The 21,590-nt window shown below is 32.8% G+C and overlaps 1 protein-coding gene across 2 annotated transcripts in view; it reads left to right on the forward strand.

Moving 5' to 3' along the window:
• The window catches only part of HSPA4 (heat shock protein family A (Hsp70) member 4), a 40,295-nt gene extending 20,412 nt beyond the window's left edge, over positions 1-19,883 (forward strand). For both annotated transcript variants that reach the window (XM_074291020.1, XM_074291019.1), the window contains exons 7-19: positions 404-648; positions 1,408-1,484; positions 3,009-3,160; positions 3,981-4,087; positions 4,493-4,626; positions 5,751-5,932; positions 8,748-8,837; positions 12,337-12,489; positions 13,159-13,284; positions 15,705-15,812; positions 17,073-17,192; positions 18,114-18,275; positions 18,627-19,883. In XM_074291020.1, coding sequence (XP_074147121.1) covers positions 404-648; positions 1,408-1,484; positions 3,009-3,160; positions 3,981-4,087; positions 4,493-4,626; positions 5,751-5,932; positions 8,748-8,837; positions 12,337-12,489; positions 13,159-13,284; positions 15,705-15,812; positions 17,073-17,192; positions 18,114-18,275; positions 18,627-18,830 — 1,860 coding nt within the window. In that variant the 3' untranslated portion in view covers positions 18,831-19,883. The remainder of the gene's footprint in view (positions 1-403; positions 649-1,407; positions 1,485-3,008; positions 3,161-3,980; positions 4,088-4,492; positions 4,627-5,750; positions 5,933-8,747; positions 8,838-12,336; positions 12,490-13,158; positions 13,285-15,704; positions 15,813-17,072; positions 17,193-18,113; positions 18,276-18,626) is intronic.
• The last annotated feature ends 1,707 nt before the right edge of the window (positions 19,884-21,590 follow it).

Consider the following 21,590-nt stretch of genomic DNA (forward strand, 5'->3'; position numbering starts at 1 on the left):
TTGATTTTTCAAGTATTCAACCTTTACAGGAAGGAATACAGAAAAATTCAAAGGCATCTAGTCACCTGTGTGAAAAAGTATTTTAGCCCCTTATCCATTAGTGGAGATTGGAAGTTGGGGTTGTAAGCTTCCAAGGATTATTAGAACAGTACTGTGATTCTTAATATGTTCATTTTTTAAAGGGCTAAGCTTACTTTCATTGTACCTGCCCTTTAAAGATATTGTAAGTTAGTTTTAGTTTTTTTGTGTTTTTAATTGCAGATAATCTTCCTTCAGAAGGTTGTTGTAAAGAAAGTGCTTTACCAATATTAAAGCACTCTTGATATGAAGAATTGATGTTTATTAAAATTAATAAATTTTTTCAGTTGACTAAATGGAATAATTTAATCACATTCTTTCTTAGGTTCTTGCCACTGCATTTGATCCAACACTGGGAGGTAGAAAATTTGATGAGATGTTAGTAAATCACTTCTGTGAAGAATTTGGGAAGAAATACAAACTAGACATCAAGTCCAAAATTCGTGCATTGTTGCGACTTTCTCAGGAGTGTGAAAAACTCAAGAAATTAATGAGTGCAAATGCTTCAGATCTCCCTATGAATATAGAATGTTTCATGAATGATGTTGATGTATCTGGAATTATGAACAGGTATCTCTTGGGATTTCAGAAAAATGTCTTTTAAGATACTTGCCCTGATGACCTCTGCCTTTTTTTTTTTTTTTTTTTTTTTTTTTTAATAAAGCTTTTTTATTTTCAAAACACATGCATAGATAGTTTTCAGCATTCACTCTTAGAAACAAAACTTTGTGTTCCAATCTTTTTCTCCTTCTTCCCTTCCCCCAATTTCCTCTAGATAGCCTACTGGCCATCTCATATATGTTAAACATACAAATCTTCTATACATGCTTTCACAATTACCTGATGGTCTTCTTCAAATTCGTATAAGTTAGTTTTTGACAACAAATAATTTGTCTCTAGGCCTTTCTGGTTTGCTATATAGACTCTGATAGTTCATGTTTATTTGACCTAGTTGTCACTTGACTAGGAATCTATTTTGATAAAATAGAAAAGAGGGGATTATTTCATTCTTTGTATTACAACTTCAGTGACAAGTAGACTACCTACTACTTAGTAGATACTTAATAAATACTTGAAAATACTGGAGAAACATGACCTAACCCCTCCTTAAAAGGTGTGAAGTAGGAGTTAGAAACAATTAAATATGCTACTTTTAACAGTTTTTATTGAGGCTAATGAGCACTTATGTGTTGAGTGGTCAAGGATCTCTTTAAAGTACCACAGTTTATTTGGAAGTTTTAGGATGTTAAGGGAGTAAATAGGTTTTTGTTTTTAAATCCTAGTTTGTTCAAAGGAGAATGTAATTTAACTTATCATTTCTTAAAATAGGAGCAAATTTCTGGAGATGTGTGATGATCTCTTAGCTAGAGTGGAACCACCACTTCGAAGTGTTTTGGAACAAGCCAGTAAGTTCTTTATTATTAGAAAATAAGTAGTTAATATGTCTCAAAGCCAAATATATAACTACTTTCCTGGGAATTTAGACATTTTAATTACTATTTCCTACAACTGCCTGTAAAAGTTCCATAATATGAACTGATTTTTTACTTGGGATGATTTTTTTATCCCTCCCCCATTCTTCCCACCTTTTCCTATTCTAATATTTAGGAAAATTCAATGATAGAGAATTCAGATTATAGCCTTAATAACTAATTCAGATCTTTTAAAATAAAATATTGGTTCCCTTTTTAGGAAAAAAAAAATTTAAATGTTATTGATATTCTGAGTTAGAGATTTGTTCTTTTTTTCCCCTTTCAAATGGTAATAATTTTTGATGTTTCATTAAAGTTGAATATTTTGATTTCTAAATATCACTGACTTCCCCCCCAAAAAAAAAAAAATTATGATTAAAAATGTTGATATTTTATTTTGAAGTAGGCTAGCTTTTCCCAACAATTGCTCTTGCAAAACTGCATTTTCTGGGGGGGGGGGAAATGAGTTTATCCATTTATTTATTTTACAGAAAGAATGTCTTTTAAGTTTAATAATGTAATACTAACTTTGATTATGCTGGTCTTTTTTTAAAAAATATGAGTTGTGATGTTTTCTATGTGCTAACTAGATCCCAGTTTTGTAGATAAAACCCTAAAAGAGTAAGTCTTAATACTCATCATAGTTATATAAGTTATATTTAGGTTGGAGAAGAGAAGCTGAGTGTACCCTAATAATTGTCCTTAGGTATACATACGAAAGGCTTTTCTATGGAAGATGGTGATCAACCGTTATCACCAGGAAGGCCAGAACAAGCGAAAATGGATTCAGTTGCAGAGAGAGGAGTTGAGGTTAGACATAGAAATGATTGCTTTATACCTAATAGGTAATAGACATAAAAGCAATAAATGATTGTTGAATTAATGAATAGAAACAAAGTTATCTTGAAGGAGTGGTTAAAATATTATAATAAACTCATGTGAAACTTGGGAGATGGACTGATACCAGAACAGGCTTCCTTTACTTGGATGCCTTGACAACAACCATTCCTGTCATCTTGGCTGAAAATTTTTCTCTCTTTTTTTTTTTTCCATTGTCAGATCGATAGTACCATCAAACTTGGTAACCTGACATGTTCCTGTCTCATAGGAAATTTTATTTATATGATCCAAATGCCAACATACAGATTCAGAATGGGGGACTCTAAAAACCAATCAGAACATTGTCTTTCTAACAAGATAACCCTTGGGGTAACACTAGTTAAAACAAAATCACATATCCAGTTATGTATATTCTAGATGTATTTCTATCATTTATATAATTCTTTCTGACTCAATTTACTTTTTTTTACTTTGGACCTTCATTTTCTATTCAAGTGGGTAATGAAAAAAATTTGGGAACAAATTTTTAAATGTAATGAAATCAGTGTCTTCATATTTCATCACAAGCTAATAACTCAGATTTTAGCAATGTTAAATATTTCTTATTCTTTTAAATAGAATTAAAGAAAGAGGATATTTATGCAGTGGAGATAGTTGGTGGTGCCACTAGAATCCCTGCAGTGAAAGAGAAGATCAGCAAATTCTTTGGTAAAGAACTTAGTACAACATTGAATGCAGATGAAGCAGTCACACGAGGGTGTGCATTGCAGGTAAGTTAATTTCCTTAGCTAATAGCAGATTTCAGTTGATTTCATTCAAAGCTGCCATAGTTAGATTGTTTTGTTGGACATAATATGGCAATGATTTGTTCTTCCATTTAATTGATTACCATTTGATGTCAGATTATAAGCAATATTCATTAGTATTTTAATTTAATTTAATTCAAATTAAATTTTGTTTCATTATTGATATTCAAGTTATGATTTTGAAATATAACTTCTTAAAATAGAAAGAAATTTCAATGAAATAAAAAAATTAGGGGGCAGCTAGGTGGTGCAGTGGATGGAGCACCAGCCTTGAATTTGGGAGGACCTGGGTTCAATTCTGGTCTCAGACACTTAATGCTTCCTAGCTGTGTGACCCTGTGCAAGTCACTTAACCCCTGCCTCAGAAAAAAGGAGGGAAAAAAAGAAATAAATAAAAGACATTATGCTTAATCACACATGTTAAATTAATATAGCAATATATATTCATTTAAAACTGGGTGATTACCAGAATTTTGACAAATTATGTTGTGCTGATTGATATTCCTTTGTCATTGAAGTCATCTTTTGTTAGTTTGGCAATCTCTATATGAACCATGCCATGCATGTAGATAGGTGATTTTTTCAGAAGACAAGCTTAGCCAGCAAATGCTAATTCTAAAACAGTAAAATAAACATGTGAATTCAAATATATGCATTTTTTAAAAGGTAGTCCAATAAGGACCAGAAATTAATAAATTATAAATATGTTGATCATGGATTACATTGTTATTGTTACATTATTATTTTTACTTTGAAAAATGTAATGATTAATTTGTTGCTTTAGTGTGCGATATTGTCTCCTGCTTTCAAAGTACGAGAGTTTTCTATCACTGATGTAGTGCCATATCCAATATCTCTTCGATGGAATTCCCCAGCAGAAGAAGGAATAAGGTAATAAGATCTCCCAGATATTTAATACTTTTATCCATGTTCTTTGTAATAACTTTGACACTTAACGAATTATATGTAACATAGATGAAAATAAGACATGTTTATCAGAAAAACTTTGACTATTATTTTTGTATGCATTTTTTGGCATCATGCCTAAGCTACTAAAATGTTAGATAACAGTGTTTGCCTCTTCTGAATTTATAGTCAATTGTATCTTTTTTTTTTTCTTTTCTTTTTTTTCTTTTTTTTTTTTTTCTTTAATAGATTGGTAAAATGTTTTCTAGAGAAAATTTGGAATTGTTAAAAACCAAGAATGGATTAAAATTAGAATGTACTTTTAAAAATCATGGGTTAAAATATTATGATTATTTTAAATGTTTCTCTTTATTTTCTCCTTCTTTTTAGTGATTGTGAAGTCTTCCCGAAGAATCATGCAGCTCCTTTCTCTAAAGTTCTCACATTTTATAGAAAGGAACCATTTAACCTTGAGGCCTATTACAGTTCTCCTAAGGATTTACCTTACCCAGATCCTGCCATAGGTAATTTAAAGGGGTTATTCTCAGAAATGTTCTGTGTATTTGGAGAATTGAGGAATCAAAGCAATTTCTAAAATTTGGTTACAGTGGAAGGAATGCAAAACTCTGAGTTAGTACATGGGTTCACTTAACTTCTCTGATCTTTACTCGTCAGAAAATAGAGAAGGTTTAACAAGATGACTTCTCAAGTAACCCTTCCAACCCTGATACTATTAAGCTTCAGAACTAATGATATTAGAAAATATTTAGTGCCTAAGATGTATACATTGACATTTGCAATAATTAATTGAAAAGAAATGGAATACGTGGTTTTGACCTTAATTTTTGATAATAATATGTTATCCTCACATTTAATATGAGTAGATAATACAAGAAATTGTAATCAGGCTATATTAAATGCTAAAGGATTGATAGGAATGGGAAAGGCTTTGATAGAGAATAATGGATGGATTTGTATTGGAAGTGAGAGGTGAGAAAGCACCTCTTACTGGGAGGCTAGCCCAAGTACAGGTATATGTTTGAGTGACCAAAAAAAAAAAAAAAATTAAGCTAGATTGACTAGAGCAATAGGTTCTTATTTAGAAGTAGCAGATTTAATATTGGAGATCGGTTGTAGGGTGCCTGAAAGCTAGAAATTTAAATTTTAGCTGTAGCAAGCAACTGGGAATTAAAATGGATATAAATGTGAATGACCACTGCAGTGACTTTAAGTTGTGTAGTAAGACAATTTTGACAATGACATGAAAGATGCATTTGAAGTATTAAGATACGTAGTGTCACTTGGATTATTACAGATGCTCTTACATTAATTTAGGCACAGATTGGCAGACCTAGATTAGGATGACAAGCATGAAGAGGGATAGAATGCCTATAGAAGCAAAAACTAACTAGTATCTAGGTATAAAAAGAATTAAAGATGACTGACTATAATTTTGAGTGCACCATAAGTTTTATATTACTTAAAATGACCTTTGAAAATTATTTGCCGGTGTCTGGGATACTAATTGTATTTAGTTTTTAATCAGAATCTCCATTAGGAGCTTCTTAGTCTCATTTCTTCTTTTTGCTTGTTTTTACAGTTATAGTTTCTTTTATTAATTATTTTTCTCCTCTGTACATATGTTTAGCCCAGTTTTTGGTTCAGAAGGTGACTCCACAGACTGATGGATCCAGTTCAAAAGTTAAAGTAAAAGTTCGAGTCAATGTACATGGTATTTTTAGTGTGTCTAGTGCATCCCTTGTGGAAGTACACAAGTCTGATGAATGTGAAGAGCCTATGGAAACAGATCAGCATGCAAAAGAGGAAGAGGTAATTTTGGGCCCTGAAAGCCTGTGCTTTTTAGCCCACTACAAAAATAGTAAACTGGCTGGATGATTAATATTTGACAGATTATTGTCCTTGTCTAGGATTGTAGGACTTTTTAAATGTTAAATCCAGTTGGGTGGGGGCAGCTAGGTAGTGCAGTGGGGTACAATGTCAATTCTGGATACTTAGCTGTGTGGCCCTGGGCAAGTCACTGAACCCTCATTTACCCTTCCTTTTTTTCCAACACCTGCTTCTAAACAAAAAAACAAAACAAAACACTACAAACCAAAACCAAAATAAATAAATACATTTGTGGTAGAGAGAAATTAAATGATTCTCATGGGTGATTTGTTATTTTGTCTTTTAGTTCTGTTGTATCTAAAGTTTTAGAAGATTTTAAATAGATGAATTCTGCTTATTTTCTTTATAATAAATTGAATTATGTCTTATGGACACTTATGTAGATTTTACAGAAAATTGTGATTTTAAAAAATTTCTTTTTATTTTATTATTTTTATTTACTTATTTACTGTTTTATTATTAATTTTATTATTTTAGAGGGGGAGAGGTTGTTAGGGCTGTCACAAGGGATGTCAAATTTTACTTAAGGCTTTAATCAGATAAATCAAAAAGGGAATCAAGGCTTTCCAAATAATTTGACTTGAAAAGATTCTATTGACTCTGATTTTGTAAATCTTTTTGAATTGTCCTATCAAGAACTAGTTTCTAACTAGTTTCATCTGTAATTTGACTTAGTTTATAATATGATCTGTTTAGTTAGGTTTGTTTACTTAGGGGATATGTGGGAATATTACTGTCCTTATCTAAATTTGTTCACCTTTTTTGTGATAATGAAGTATGGAATTATAAATCTGTCATTTTTTAACTTTAGTAAAACTATGGTAGAACTATAAGCCGTTAAGGTACTATATGAACCCAAATGAGATAATTTCTCCCTTTACTCAAATCTGGTTCCTGTCATTTCCATACTCACTAAACCCCATGATTCCCTCTTGAAGTTGGGTTCATGTGTAAACTCATCTTGTTTGATATTCCATGCCCTTCACATCCTACTCTAGCTTACCTTTTCATCATAATTATGTATTACTTCTCACTAATAGGATAGTGCCTTCCCTAAATTAGGAGGGAGAGAAAGTGAGAGAGGAGAGATTTTTTTTTTTTCCATTGAAATATAAACTTAAATAGGAATGTTTGCATTCTTTACTTTTGTGTCTCCATAGTGCTTGGCACATAGTAGGTGCTTTAATAGTGTTAATTGGTTGATTACTATGTGTGTATATAGTGCAGACATCATCTTTCAACTTTTGTATATCATTGTTGTTCTGCTTTTCTGTTACTTATTTCTCCAGGCCTAGCCTCCAGACAAAAAAGCCAAACTTGAATGATTATTACTTGACTGTGAGGATTTTGCATGTAACAGATATATCAAAAAATGTTTGAATTGATACTATTTTATTATAAAAGGATGCTGAGGCAGTTATTATTTCAAGTGAAGGCATTGGGTCAGCTAGTGGCTGCAATGGATAGAGCACTATTCCTGGAGTCATTTAACCCCAATTGCCTCAGCCAAAAAAAAAAAAAAAAAAGAAAGAAAAGTAAAAAGAAAGTGAAGGCATTAATCTAAAATACTTAAATCTAATTTGGATTTAGTTTTCAAAAATAAGTTTTGTATTGTGGAAAAAGAATAAACATTTGTTTGGTTATGAAAATTAAATTGGGAAAGTGAAACAAATTAGAAAATAAACACACAAGGATATCAAAGAATAATCAAGGGCAGGGTTTGTTATCCCTTTCTAGAATGTAAAATTATTGGAGACCGGGACTGACTTCACTAATCTGAATGTAGCCTAAGATTTAAAAGGAACCTTTTTGCTTTTTACCTTTTGTTGAAACCTCTTTGGTGTATTAATTCTTGCACCAAACTTCCCCTTGTTGGGGGAAAGGCAAAATTGCAAATACTTTTTTTGCACTGGATGTATCCTTTCTCATGAGAATCCAAAGAATTTCTTTTGCCTCTCCTAAGACAAGTCTCTGGGTATGCATTGTATACAAGGCAATGGTATTGTGTAGTGTGGTTCTGATTGAAAATCTATTCATAACCACTCCCACATTGACTATTGCTGCATTTTTTGTTATCTTTGCATATTTTTGTTGTGTGAGGTAAAACCCCAGAGCTGTTTTGATGTACATTTTACTCATTATTTTGAACCTTCTTTTGTATGGTTATTAGTAGCATGAAATTCTTCTGAGAGTTGTTTATTCATGAACTTTGTGCAGTGATTAGACTACTATACCTAGCCTATACCTGGATTCTGGAAATCTCAGTTGAAATCTTGCCTTGGGTATTTACTAGCTTTGTGACTTTGATCAAGGCATTTAACCACTGCTTCAGATAATCTGTAAATTGGGGATAATGTCTTTTATTTCCCAGGGTTTTTGTGGGGTTGTTGTTGTTTTTTTTTTAAGTGTTTGGTGGACTTAAAAGTGATATAATAATGCTATATTTATTATTAGCCATTACTTACATTATTAGGGAATGGGAGCAGCTTTTCCTTTTCTTTAAAATCAGTTTATTTTATCTTTTATAATGGCCATTTTCCCTTGTTTGGTGAAGGATATATCATTTACCTATATTTGTGAAAGTTAAATGATATGCTTTTCTTCTAATTTTTTTATTCTGTCATCTTTAATCATGCTTCCATATTTGTGTTGTCTCGTTCTAATTACAGTTTTATTTATTTAAAGTGTGTACATTTCTGGCTTTACTATATTAAAATCTAATCTCATCTTTTCACAGAAGATGCAAGTAGATCAAGAAGAACAGAAAACTGAGGAAAACCAGCATCAGATACAAGGGGAAAATAAGACAGAGTCTGAAGAAATGGAGGTATAAGATTGCATTTGAATTTTCAAAATAAGCCGTATTAGGCATTCTTTTTTTGTTTGTTGTAGTGCTAAAGAATTTTTGTAAATTTTGTTGTTTACCTGAACTGATTAGCATTTGGCTAAAATACAAGCCATCGGGAAGTGTCAGCATTAAATTTGGATTAATTATTAATAATCCATTTGACTGGTTAGGATACTTTTAGTAATTAAATATCCCGCAGACACTATATTTGTGTTATCTGACTTTTCAATAAAAACCTAAATTTTGGAGTTTGTTTTAATATTTTGCTTTTTAAAATTTTGCATTATTTTAGATTTTTATATAAGTGTAGCTTATAAATACTAGCATAACTGATTAGTTTAAATTTAACCCATGTGGTGTAGCTTTACATTTAATTTTTGATTGTATCTGTGAAAATCTTTTGAAGGAAAGCATTTTCTGTCATCTAGTTTGATAAGATAATAACCAATTTTGATGGATGAATTTCTTTTTTTTTTTTTTTTTTTTTTTTTTAATTTTTTATTATATATATATTTTTATAATATTATCCCTTGTATTCATTTTTCCAAATTATCCCCCCCTCCCTCTATTCCCTCCCCCCGATGACAGGCAATCCCATACATTTTACATGTGTTACAATATAGTCTAGGTACAATACATGTGTGTGAATATCATTTTCTTGTTGCACAATAAGCATTAGAATCCGAAGGTACATGCAACCTGGGCAGACAGATATTAGTGCTAACAATTTACATTCACTTCCCAGTGTTTCTTCTCTGGGTGTAGCTACCTCTGTCCATCATTGATCAACTGGAAGTGAGTTGGATCTTCTTTATGTTGAAGATTTCCACCTCCATCAAAATACATCCTCATACAGTATTGTTGTTGAAGTGTACAGTGATCTTCTGGTTCTGCTCATTTCACTCAGCATCAGTTGATTTAAGTCTCTCCAGGCCTCTCTGCATTCCTCCTGCTGGTCATTTCTTACAGAGCAATAATATTCCATAACCTTCATATACCACAATTTACCCAACCATTCTCCAACTGATGGACATCCATTCATCTTCCAGTTTCTAGCTACAACAAAAAGAGCTGCCACAAACATTTTGGCACATATGTCTCTTTCCGCTCTTTAGTATTTCTTTGGGATATAATCCCAGTAGTAGCGCTGCTGGGTCAAAGGGTATGCACAGTTTGATAACTTTTTGGGCATAATTCCAGATTGCTCTCCAGAATGGCTGGATTCTTTCGCAACTCCACCAACAATGTATCAGTGTCCCAGTTTTTCCACATCCCCTCCAACATTCATCATCATTTGTTCCTGTCATCTTAGCCAATCTGACAGGTGTGTAGTGGTATCTCAGAGTGGTCTTAATTTGCATTTCTCTGATCAGTAGTGATTTGGAACACTCTTTCATGTGAGTGGATATAGTTTCAATTTCTTCCTCTGAGAATTGTCTGTTCATATCCTTTGACCATTTATCAATTGGAGAATGGTTTGGTTTCTTATAAATTAGGGTCAGTTCTCTATATATTTTGGAAATGAGACCTTTGTCAGAACCTTTGTTTTTAAAAAATATTTTCCCAATTTGTTACTTCCCTTCTAATCTTGTTTGCATTAGTATTATTTGTACAGAAACTTTTTAGTTTGATGTAATCAAAATCTTCTATTTTGTGATCAATAATGATCTCTAGTTCTCCTCTGGTCATAAATTCCTTCCTCCTCCACAAGTCTGAGAGGTAGATTATCCTCTGTTCCTCTAATCTATTTATTATCTCATTCTTTATGCCTAAGTCATGGACCCATTTTGATCTTATCGTGGTATATGGTGTTAAGTGTGGATCCATATCTAATTTCTGCCATACTAATTTCCAGTTTTCCCAACAGTTTTTTCTGAATAATGAATTTTTATCCCTAATGTTGGTATCTTTGGGTTTGTCAAAGATTAGGTTGCTATATATGTATCCTTTTTTGTCCTTTGTATCTAATCTGTTCCACTGATCTACCGGTCTATTTCTTAGCCAATACCAAATGGTTTTGGTGACTGCTGCTATATAATATAGCTTTAGATCAGGTACACTTAGACCACCTTCCTCTGAGTTTTTTTTCATTAGTTCCCTTGCAATTCTCGACCTTTTATTCTTCCATATGAATTTTGTTGTTATTTTTTCTAGGTCATTGAAATAGTTTCTTGGGAGTCTGATTGGTATAGCACTAAATAAATAGATTAGTTTGGGGAGTATTGTCATCTTTATTATATTCGCTCGGCCTATCCTAGAGCACTGAATGTCTTTCCAATTATTTAAATCTGATTTTATTTTTGTGGCAAGTGTTTTGTAATTTTTCTCATATAATTCCTGACTTTTCTTTGGTAGATGGATTCCCAAATACTTTATACTCTCAACATTTGTTTGGAATGGAATTTCTCTTTGTATCTCTTGCTGTTGCATTTTGTTAGTGATATATAAAAATGCCGAGGATTTATGTGGATTTATTTTGTATCCTGCCACTTTGCTGAAATTTTGAATTATTTCTAGTAGCTTTTTAGCAGAGTCTTTGGGGTTCTCTAAGTATACCATCATGTCATCTGCAAAAAGTGACAGTTTAATTTCCTCATTTCCTACTCTAATTCCTTGGATCTCTTTCTCGGCTCTTATTGCCGAGGCTAGCGTTTCTAGTACTATATTGAATAGTAATGGTGATAGTGGGCAACCTTGTTTCACTCCTGATCTTACTGAGAAAGGTTGCAGTTTATTTCTATTGCATATTATGCTTACTGAAGGTCTTAAATATATGCTCCTGATTATTCTAAGGAATAGTCCATTTATTCCTATACTCTCAAGAGTTTTTAGTAGGAATGGATGTTGGATTTTGTCAAATGCTTTTTCTGCATCTATTGAGATGATGATATGGTTCTTATTAATTTGATTGATGGATGAATTTCTTTAGCTATGTAAGTCAGTTTTCAAATCTAAATTGTGTTAGTGAAAGAACTTGTGAAGGAAAATTTGGTCTTTGTCCAGATGCTTTATATGACCACCTAGTTTGTATGTGAACAATTGAATATGCAGCAATAAGGAAAGTACATGTCACATCTACTTAGTTGTTAGTCCCTCCTTTTCAAATATTGCCAGGTATCTAGGCAAGTATTTATAATTTTTAATTAGCAAGTAAAGAAAATCTGGTTTTTTGCACATTTCACAATTTCTCAGAAATTCTTCCATAAATACTAAAGTATATAGTAAATATATACTGTGTATGTATGTGTATAAAATAGAGTAATATTCTAGTTCATAGACTGAGTTCCAAGGGACCTTAAGAATCATCTAGTTTGAAAGCTTACGTAAAGCAGAAATCTTTTTTACAATATACTGCAATGTGGGATTAAAAGACTTTTACAGACTTAATTTGGAAACTAACTACCACTAATTTATCACATTGAGAGTTGAAAACAGTCTGTCCTTACATATTTGGTTGTCATTATTTTCTGTTTTGTAGACTTCTCAACCTGGGTCCAAAGATAAAAAAATGGATCAACCACCTCAAGCTAAGAAAGCAAAAGTTAAAACTACCACTGTGGATCTCCCTATTGAAAATCAATTGTTATGGCAGATAGGAAGAGAAATGTTGAATTTATACATTGAAAATGAGGTAATTATTAATATCTTCTCAGTTGCAAAACTTTGGAACACGAGACATTTGAGTTTGGTGGATTAAATAGATTTTAACTTGAGATATCTTTGTTAATCTTCTGGATCATTACAAATTGTCCTGTTCTAAGGAATAATTTGTAGAATTCAGAGATTTATAGCAGTTCTTTGAAGTGTATGTACTATTTGAGCTTTTTTTCCTTTCTTCCAGTACAAATAGTACATTAACAGGTGTATGACATACTTTGGTCAGTGACATAACTTGTGGGTCAGAGGGAGAATTTATTCTGAATTATTCCAAATTATATTACATTCCATTATTGTTGTTAAATTAAATATATTAAGCAATATGTTTTATGGAGTTTTATCAGCACATATTACCAATTATTCCCTTCATTTTCAAATTTCTTATTTAAGTATAATAAGAAAATTGTTTATTTCTAGTTCTCCAAGATATATTCTCGTCCCACTAGTACTGAAATACTATTTGCTAAAACCTTCTTTGAAAATTTTTTTTTAATTCAGTACTGGAAATGTGTTCTTTCTTCCTTAATAAAGTCATTCTCTTGTTGGGAGGCCTTAATTGTGGGAAGGTTTTTTTTCCTCCTGGACTATAACATTCATAATTTTGCAATTTTAATCAAAATCTTACTAATTTATTCTTTCTCAGGGTAAGATGATCATGCAGGATAAGCTGGAAAAGGAAAGAAATGATGCCAAGAATGCAGTGGAAGAATATGTGTATGAAATGAGAGATAAATTAAATGGCCTGTATGAGAAATTTGTTAGTGAGGATGTAAGTATTGGTTGGGAAATTCAAAATTTGTGCTCTTTGAAGATCCATGAATGTTTTGCAAGATAATAGAATTAGATCAGAATGAACATGATTATTTGAATAGAGAGAGTACAGTGATTGAAGTTGATCAGAATCTAGAATTTCATGGATTTGACAAGCTTTTATTGTTTAGTTAGAATACTAAGGAATTTATATTCAAATGGGGCATGGGAGTTGAGGGAGTAAACATATAGATAAGTCAATTCAAAATTATATGAGGTAAACATAAAATCTGAAACATGGAGAGGATACTAATGACTATAGATATCAGGAGGGAATCTTGTAGACAGTGGTACTTGAGCTGAGCCTTGCATAGTTATAATAATAGTCGTTAACATTTATATAATATTGCCCATGTGCCAGTCACCCTGCTAAGCATGTTTCAAATATCTCATTGATTCTCACAATCACCCTGTAAGGTAGATTCTATTATTATACAGATGGTGAAACTGAGGCAGGCAGCAGTTAAGTGATACAAACTAGTCACATAGTAAGTTATCTGAGGCCAAGTTGAATTTTAGGCCTTCCTGATTCCAAGCCCAGCTATCCATTGCACCACTACTTGATTCTGGAGTTTATTCTAGGCATCGGAATGTGGGGGTGAAAGGAAACAATTTTCTGTGCAGAAGCAGGAAGATAGATGATAGGTACAATACTTTGACCTGTTTGACTGGAACAGAGCATGTGTAAAGTCCATCTATAAAAATAGGCTGGAGTCATATTGCAAAGGATACAAAATGTCTAATAGATACAGTTTGTGTTTTATCCTGGAGGCCGTAGCAGTTCACGATTTTCTTTAGGTACTTTTTGTTTGTTTTTTAATTAAAAATATATATTTACAATACACATTGTTTATGAATCATGTTGGCAGAGAAAAATCTGGGCATGGGAGTGGTGAAGGAAAGGCAACAGGAAAAAGAATTGAATATAGCATTTGATTTACTTTCAATCTCTGTAGTTCTTTTTCTGGATGCAGTTGTCATTTTTTGTCCAAAGTCTATTAGGATTGCTTTAGATCACTGAACCACTGCAAAGAACCAGGAATTCGATCATCATATATTGTTGCTGTTACTGTGTATGATGTATTCCCTGGTTCTCGTTGTTTCACTCAGCATCCATTCGTGAAAATCTTTTCAGGTCTTTTAAAAATCAGCTTGTTCATCATTTTTTGTAGAAAATTAATATTCCATTATCTGTGTGTATCACAATTTATTCAGCCATTCCCTAGTGGATGATCATCTACTACCACAAAAAGAGCTTCTATAAACATTTTTGCCCATTTCTTTCCTTCCTTTATGATTTCTTTGGGTCATTATTAGCCCAGTAATGACACTACTGGGTCAAAGGGTATGTATAGTTTGATAGCCCTTTGGGCATAGTTCCAAATTACTCTCCAGAATGGTTGGATCATTTCACAAGTCAACCAACAATGCATTATTGTCCCAGTTTTCCCACATCCCCTCCAATATTTATTATCTTTTCCTGTCATTTTAGCCAATCTGAGAGGTGTGAGGTGGTACCTCAGAGCTGTTAATTTGTATTTCTCTAATCAATAGAATTCCACAAGCTTTTTGAACAAGGCTTTGACTATTGTTGAACTTAGGTTTGGATAGATTGGAGAAGAGAAATTAGGTAGTGGAAAGGCTTGTGGCTCTATAAATAGAAAAAGGAATGCAGGGCTTTTACTGAATCATTTCAATGTTGGGAAAGAAGTTGACTGAAAGGAAGGTGATTATCAACAGAGAGAAGAAAGCTGTAAGAAGGAATGGGTTTGGAGGGGGAAAAATGAGTCACATTTTGAACATGTTGAGTTTAAGGTGCTTCTAGGACATCCACTTGGACTCGAGACTACAGTTTGGGAAGGAAATTAGGGCTGAATACCTGGATATAGGAATCACTTGCATTGTAGTAAGTGAATCTATGAGAGTTGATGAAATTATTGAAAAATAAAAGGTTTGGGGACATTCATGATAAATGAAGGAGACTGAAGAATGGCCATACAAAACCATGCAAGAGCAGTGTCACCAAAGTCCAGAGAGGAGAAAAGTGGGACAGGGACAGAAGTCAGCATCCATTAAATAGTAGTGTCACCTGCTGTGTTGAGTCTTTTAAGAAGAATGAGGACTCTTAGGAGGCCATAGGATCTTATATGGCCCATTAGAGGCAGCAATTTCATATTAATGATTATATGGGAAGCCAGATTGCAGATTATGGTAACAACTGAGTGAGAAAGGAGAGTAAGTAGAGGCAGCCAGTGTAGACATTTTCTGGGAATTTTTAGTGGTTGAAAGGAGAGAAATAAGATGATTGCTTGAACATAATTTATAAACTAATTATTTTCCTTTCTAGATAATATGTATTAAGTATTTTTATGCTTTTAGGATCGTAACAGTTTTACTTTGAAACTAGAAGATACTGAAAATTGGTTGTATGAAGATGGAGAAGATCAGCCCAAACATGTTTATATTGATAAATTAACAGAGTTGAAGGTAATATTGTTTTATACCAATAAATTCAGCAGTCAGATCTATCTTGGAACCACATTTCTAGAGGTTGTAAGGCTTCCTAAAATATCTACTTAGGAATAAAAATAATGAGCAATAATAATTTTAGCTAGCATTTTGAGATTTGCAAAGTGATTTGCAAATATTCCATTTTATATGCAACCCTGAAAGATAGGATAGAAAGGATTTCACAGAAATTGAGGCAGAATCATCATGTGACTTTTCCAGAAACAACTGACCAGCAAGTGTGAAAGGTATTTTGAACTATTCAATTTGTTACTTTTAAGAGAGGAGATGCAATATGATGGACTAATTATTTTTTTATTTCAAGTTATTACTGTTCTAATATACACAATCTCGTTTGTAATAGTTATGTTATAGCATTGGGAATTTCATTGTAAATACGTATTTGTTACCAGCAACTTTTCTTTTTTTTTTTTTTTTTTTTTAATTTTTTTTTATTATATATATATATATTTTATAATATTATCCCTTGTATTCATTTTTCCAAATTACCCCCCCTCCCTTATTCCCTCCCCCCAACGACAGGCAATACCATACATTTTACATGTGTTACAATATAGTCTAAGTACAATACATGTGTGTGAATATCATTTTCTTGTTGCACAATAAACATTAGAATCCGAAGGTACATGCAACCTGGGCAGACAGATATTAGACCAGCAACTTTTCTTATAAGTGAATGATGGGAAAGATGTTCTAATTTGATGCTGAAAGGATCAGGCTTTTAATGTTATTGGGGTTAAAAATTTAAATTAGCATTTCATGCATTGAGAATAGAATTTTAGCACAACATGCAATAAGGAAAAAACAATGTCAAGTCAATAAATACTAACTAAAGAAAGCATTTTCTGTGTGGTAAGCATTATGCTTTATTGAGGAGTAAAGCACCTCTCCCTGACCTGTAGCTTAGTTTCTTGCCTTTCTCTTTTCTGGCAAGAATAAATGTTGTGGCATTTGACTTGGGTATTCCTCAGTTTGACTGCTGTGCTTAGTAGAGGTGGCCACAGAGAGAAGCAATGCTAAGTTGGATTGAGTGGAGCCTAGAAGCTGATTTATTATTTAGACTTGGAATTGATTATCCCCATGTCATAAATGGAAATTGAATATACTTGTTTCAAATAACTTCTACATCTCAGTATTCTGTATAATAATAGAAAAAAATTTTTTTCATTTTTCCTGAAACTACCCTAACAATGCATTGTGCCTTTCTTTTTCACCAAGAATGTGGGTCAGCCCATTAAAAATCGATTCCAGGAATCTGAAGAAAGACCAAAAGCATTTGAAGAACTGGGGAAACAGATCCAAATGTTTATGAAAATCATTGATTCTTTCAGAAACAAGGTATATCTTTATTTTGCAGAGAGTTTGTTTTTGAGCACATGTAGATTTTTTTCCTTAGAAATTCCCTTTAAATTAGTGTTCTGTTCTTTTAAAAAAAAAAAAAATCATCAAATCATCAAAGACCTGGACTCCAGCCACAATCTTCTGGCACCAATTCTGGTGTTGAGTCTCATTGTTCTTTCTACTTACTACCCTGTGTATCCTCTAATTACTGAATGTTTAGTGTTACCTCCTCTTGCAGGCAATACAGTATATTAATTTAAAAATAGTTAGAATTTTATAGCAACTACTACATGCAGGCATTTTACAGATGTTTCATTTGAGCCTCACAACATCTCTCAAAGATCGATATTACCCAACATTTTATAATTGGAAGAAATTGAAACAGACCAAGGTTAAGCACCTTACCCAAAGTTACACAGCTAATAAGTGTTTGAAGTTGCATTTGAACTCAGATCTTCTTGAGTCAAGTCCCAACTGTCCTACTTAACTTTCTTCTAAAAACTGGATTGCAATCCCTTAATTTAAAAGCTGAATATACTTTCTAATGCTTATATAATAAAACTAATCTTTTTCTAATTTTACCTAGTGAAAGACTTTTATAAGAATAAATGTTTATTTTTCTTCAACTCTTTATGCTAACCTTTTTTAAAAATGTGGAAAGTGGTTTAAATATTAATGAAGCCTTTTCAATTAATACTCTCTTCAGGTGCTCTTGGCATTTAAAAGTTCTATCTTCATAAAACACCAATGAATTATTTCTTCTTTAAAGACATTTGAAAGCACCTTGTTTTATATATTTTTCTGAGTGTAGTCTGACTTCTGTTTTGGTGTATGGTAATGTTTTGTCTATTTTAGGAGGTGATAATATCTTAAGCCAGCCTGGCTTGAAATATTGATTAGTTTTTCATCCTGTTATAGGACGAGCAGTATGATCATTTGGATGCAGCAGATGTGTTGAAAGTTGAGAAGAGCACTAATGAAGCAATGGAATGGATGAACAACAAGCTAAATCTTCAAAACAGACAGAGTCTTACTATGGATCCAATCATAAAGACAAAGGAAATTGAAGCAAAGATTAAAGTAATTCACTATCTGATCTTATTCCCATTTAGTTAGCTTAAATACATGGTTCAGTGTAGTTCTTAAGCATAATTTTGAGAGCAACATGTAAGTCACTTTACCATACAGAACTTGTGATAAAATGTGACCAATTGTCACTTCTTCATAACTGTTCATCCAGAGCTCAGTGAGGCAGTAGAGGTCATTTAGTCTGTCTCCCTCATTTTATAAATGGGTAAACTGAATTCCAGGAAAATTAAGTAATTTGCCTAGGCCCCACAGGTACTAAGCACCAGAGGTGGCATTAAAATGGAAGTAAATTATTTCTTGGCCATTTACCAAAAAATCCCAATGCTTTTGTTTCTGTTTTAGGAGCTTACAAGCATTTGTAACCCTATAGTTACAAAGCCTAGACCTAAAGTGGAGCTTCCAAAAGATGATGAACATGTGGAACAGAATGGACCACTAGAAGGACAAGGTGATAGCCATGGAGGGGTTCAGGCCACTGAACAGAATATAGATCCAAGCGCCTCCCCAGATTCTGAGAAGAAACTTCCTGAAATGGACATTGATTAATTCCAGTACTTGTTTATATTAAAGCCCACTTACCATAAAGATTTAAGTTGTCAACTTTGTTCTGAATAGCAAAGAGAACAGATTAATATTGCAAGTTATTTAGAGTTCATTTTATAGTTTTTTTTCTCTTGAAGGGAAATCCATGTATTGAATATGAAAACTGCAAACTGCATCAATACACCATCCGATATGTTGTCTGTTTTCCTCATAGTTCTTATGTTGTACTCAATCATTTTGAATTTCCTAAAGCAGTAGTTATTTCTTCCCTGTTCTCTCTTTCTCCCTCCCCCCACTTTATGTTTGATCAGATTAAGGAAGAGATTTAAAGATTTAGACCAGAGAACTGTAATTAGCTGGAGAGCAAGCTTGTGAGGGATACTCTGTGACTAGAAACTTACAGGCATAACTCTATTTTAAATTTTTTTGGGGGGTGGGAAGGAGGGAAACTAGAATGGCATGACTTTCTGGGGTTTTTCTGTAGTACAGAAAATGATTCCCTGATTCTTTTTTTTTTTTTTTTTTTTTTTTTTGCTTGTATATTAAGACACTCCTTAAATGAACAGATTCCCTCATAGCAAGTGCCATATATGTTAAATTTATTTGAAATATAAATTAAATTAGTGGGGACATTTTAATCAGGTATTTAGAAATGAAAGATGCTTCTTAAGCTGTGTTGTATATCCCAATTGCCAAAGTTTAAGCAAATCTTTAATGAATATATATGTTTTCCTAAATTTAGTAGATATAAAGTAAGGTGTATCAAGACAAACACACTCAAGAAATATACATTTTGGTCTCTTCAGATTGAGTTGTACTCTTTAAGGTGGTTACTCTAGCAGGAGTGTTTTGTCTATATTGTAAGGTGCTGCTTAGCCTTGAAGGGTTGAGGGGAATAATTTCCTAGTAAGAGATGTAGATTTCTTAAGCTCAGATACACACTGGCTATTACCATAAAATATCTATGATGAACCTACATATAACTCATGTATGTTTTGAATCAAATAGATGCAAAACGATACAAGTTAACAAATAAATACACTGGATTATTCTGCATGAGTATTAAATTGGTAAAGAATAGATATAATGGAAACCTTGGATATTTTCTTGGTGTTGGACTTAAGAATTTTGCACTCTAAAGCAGTGATTTCCAACTTTTATATTATGTAATGCCATAAAAAAAAAATCTCATGGACTTCTTCTGCCTCATCTGGATCCCAACTTATATTGTGGAATGAAAAAAAAAAGCTTAAAATTACTATGAATTCAGTGATTTAATTGAATTCATATTTTATTCACAACTGTATCTGGATGTATTCAATAATACATATACATGTGAGACATTCGCCCTACAGATAGTATTATTATTACTTTAGGCTGTTTAGTGAAATGTGTGCCTTAACAGTAATTTTACAGGTCCATGGCCCATAGATTGGATGCTTGCTGAAACAGAATTTTTTGTTACCTTTATATATACCTAGTGAGAGAGAGTAGTAGGTTATGTTTAGTGTTTGGGAATCTATAGAAACTGTCAGCAGCAGCTTTTTGTGTGTGTGGTAAAACTAACATCCCTCTAAATGACTTGTTAGTAATATCACTTAATAGAACTAGTCACATAATAGGTTTATAAGGCAAACCTTAATTCACATACATTGCAAATAATTGAGTGGAGGAGTGGAGAGAGATGGCAATACTATGCCGATTATCTGTGGCATAATGGGAAAGTGGAATCACCACAGAATGTAGCATTATAAATTAGAAAGGAGCCTCAAAACATCTGATCTGACTTCCTCTTTTTAAAAATAAGTATATAATCTCAAAGATATATTGGGTTACACAGGTAGCAAGTGATATAACATGTTTTTAGAATTTAGAAGCCTTCTGTGTTCAAATCCCATCATCTTTATCCTGTATACTCTTCCATTATCATTCTGAAGAAATAGAATATTGGTTCCTCTATATTCTTTGTTCAACCTAAGCTAAGTTCATAGATCACAGATCTTAAAGCATGAAGGGACTTTATTAATCATGTATTCTAACACATTTGGGAGGTAGTTGTTGACTCTGCTCAGTTTGGGGGCCGAATTGCCTACGAATCTTGAGGAGTTTTGTGAGATGAATTTAAAACAGGGATTAGAGGAAACCATTTTAGGTGGTTAGAAACTGGGCTTGTTTAAGATCTTGTCTTAAGGGCCGTTGTGCAAGGAGGGCAGAAAAATAGGCATTTATTAAATACCTACTATATCTGAGGCATTATGCTAAGCACTTTGCAAATATTTCATTTGATCCTCATTAACTCTGAGACAGATGCTATTAATCTCATTTTACAGTTGAAGAAATGGGACGAGTTAAGTGACTTGTCCAGGGTCACCCAACTAGTAAGAATTTGGGGCTTGATTTTGAACTCAGATTTTCTTGACTCTTAGTCTATGTCTATATCCACTGTGTCACCTACCTTGCCTAAAAGAAGAGTTGATCTGATTTGGATACAGGTATGGAAGACTTTGTGGTAGGGTTTTAACTGAAGCAGCAATTTGGAGAGAGGGTGGTATAGCTCACAAAGGAGAGACACAGGGTCACAACTTCAGACAGATGTATCTTGAAAAGCATGGGAAAATAGGACAGGGAAATACACAATTAACAATTGTAGTTGAATGGGATTAACTCACTTGTATTAAATGGAAGAAGACAGCCAAGTGAATTAGAAAGCAGGACCCACTAATTCATTTTTTTAAAAAACCATTTAAAACTGAATGATGGACA

This window comes from Sminthopsis crassicaudata, chromosome 2 (genome assembly GCF_048593235.1).
Source record: "Sminthopsis crassicaudata isolate SCR6 chromosome 2, ASM4859323v1, whole genome shotgun sequence".
Taxonomy (NCBI): Eukaryota; Metazoa; Chordata; class Mammalia; order Dasyuromorphia; family Dasyuridae; genus Sminthopsis; species Sminthopsis crassicaudata.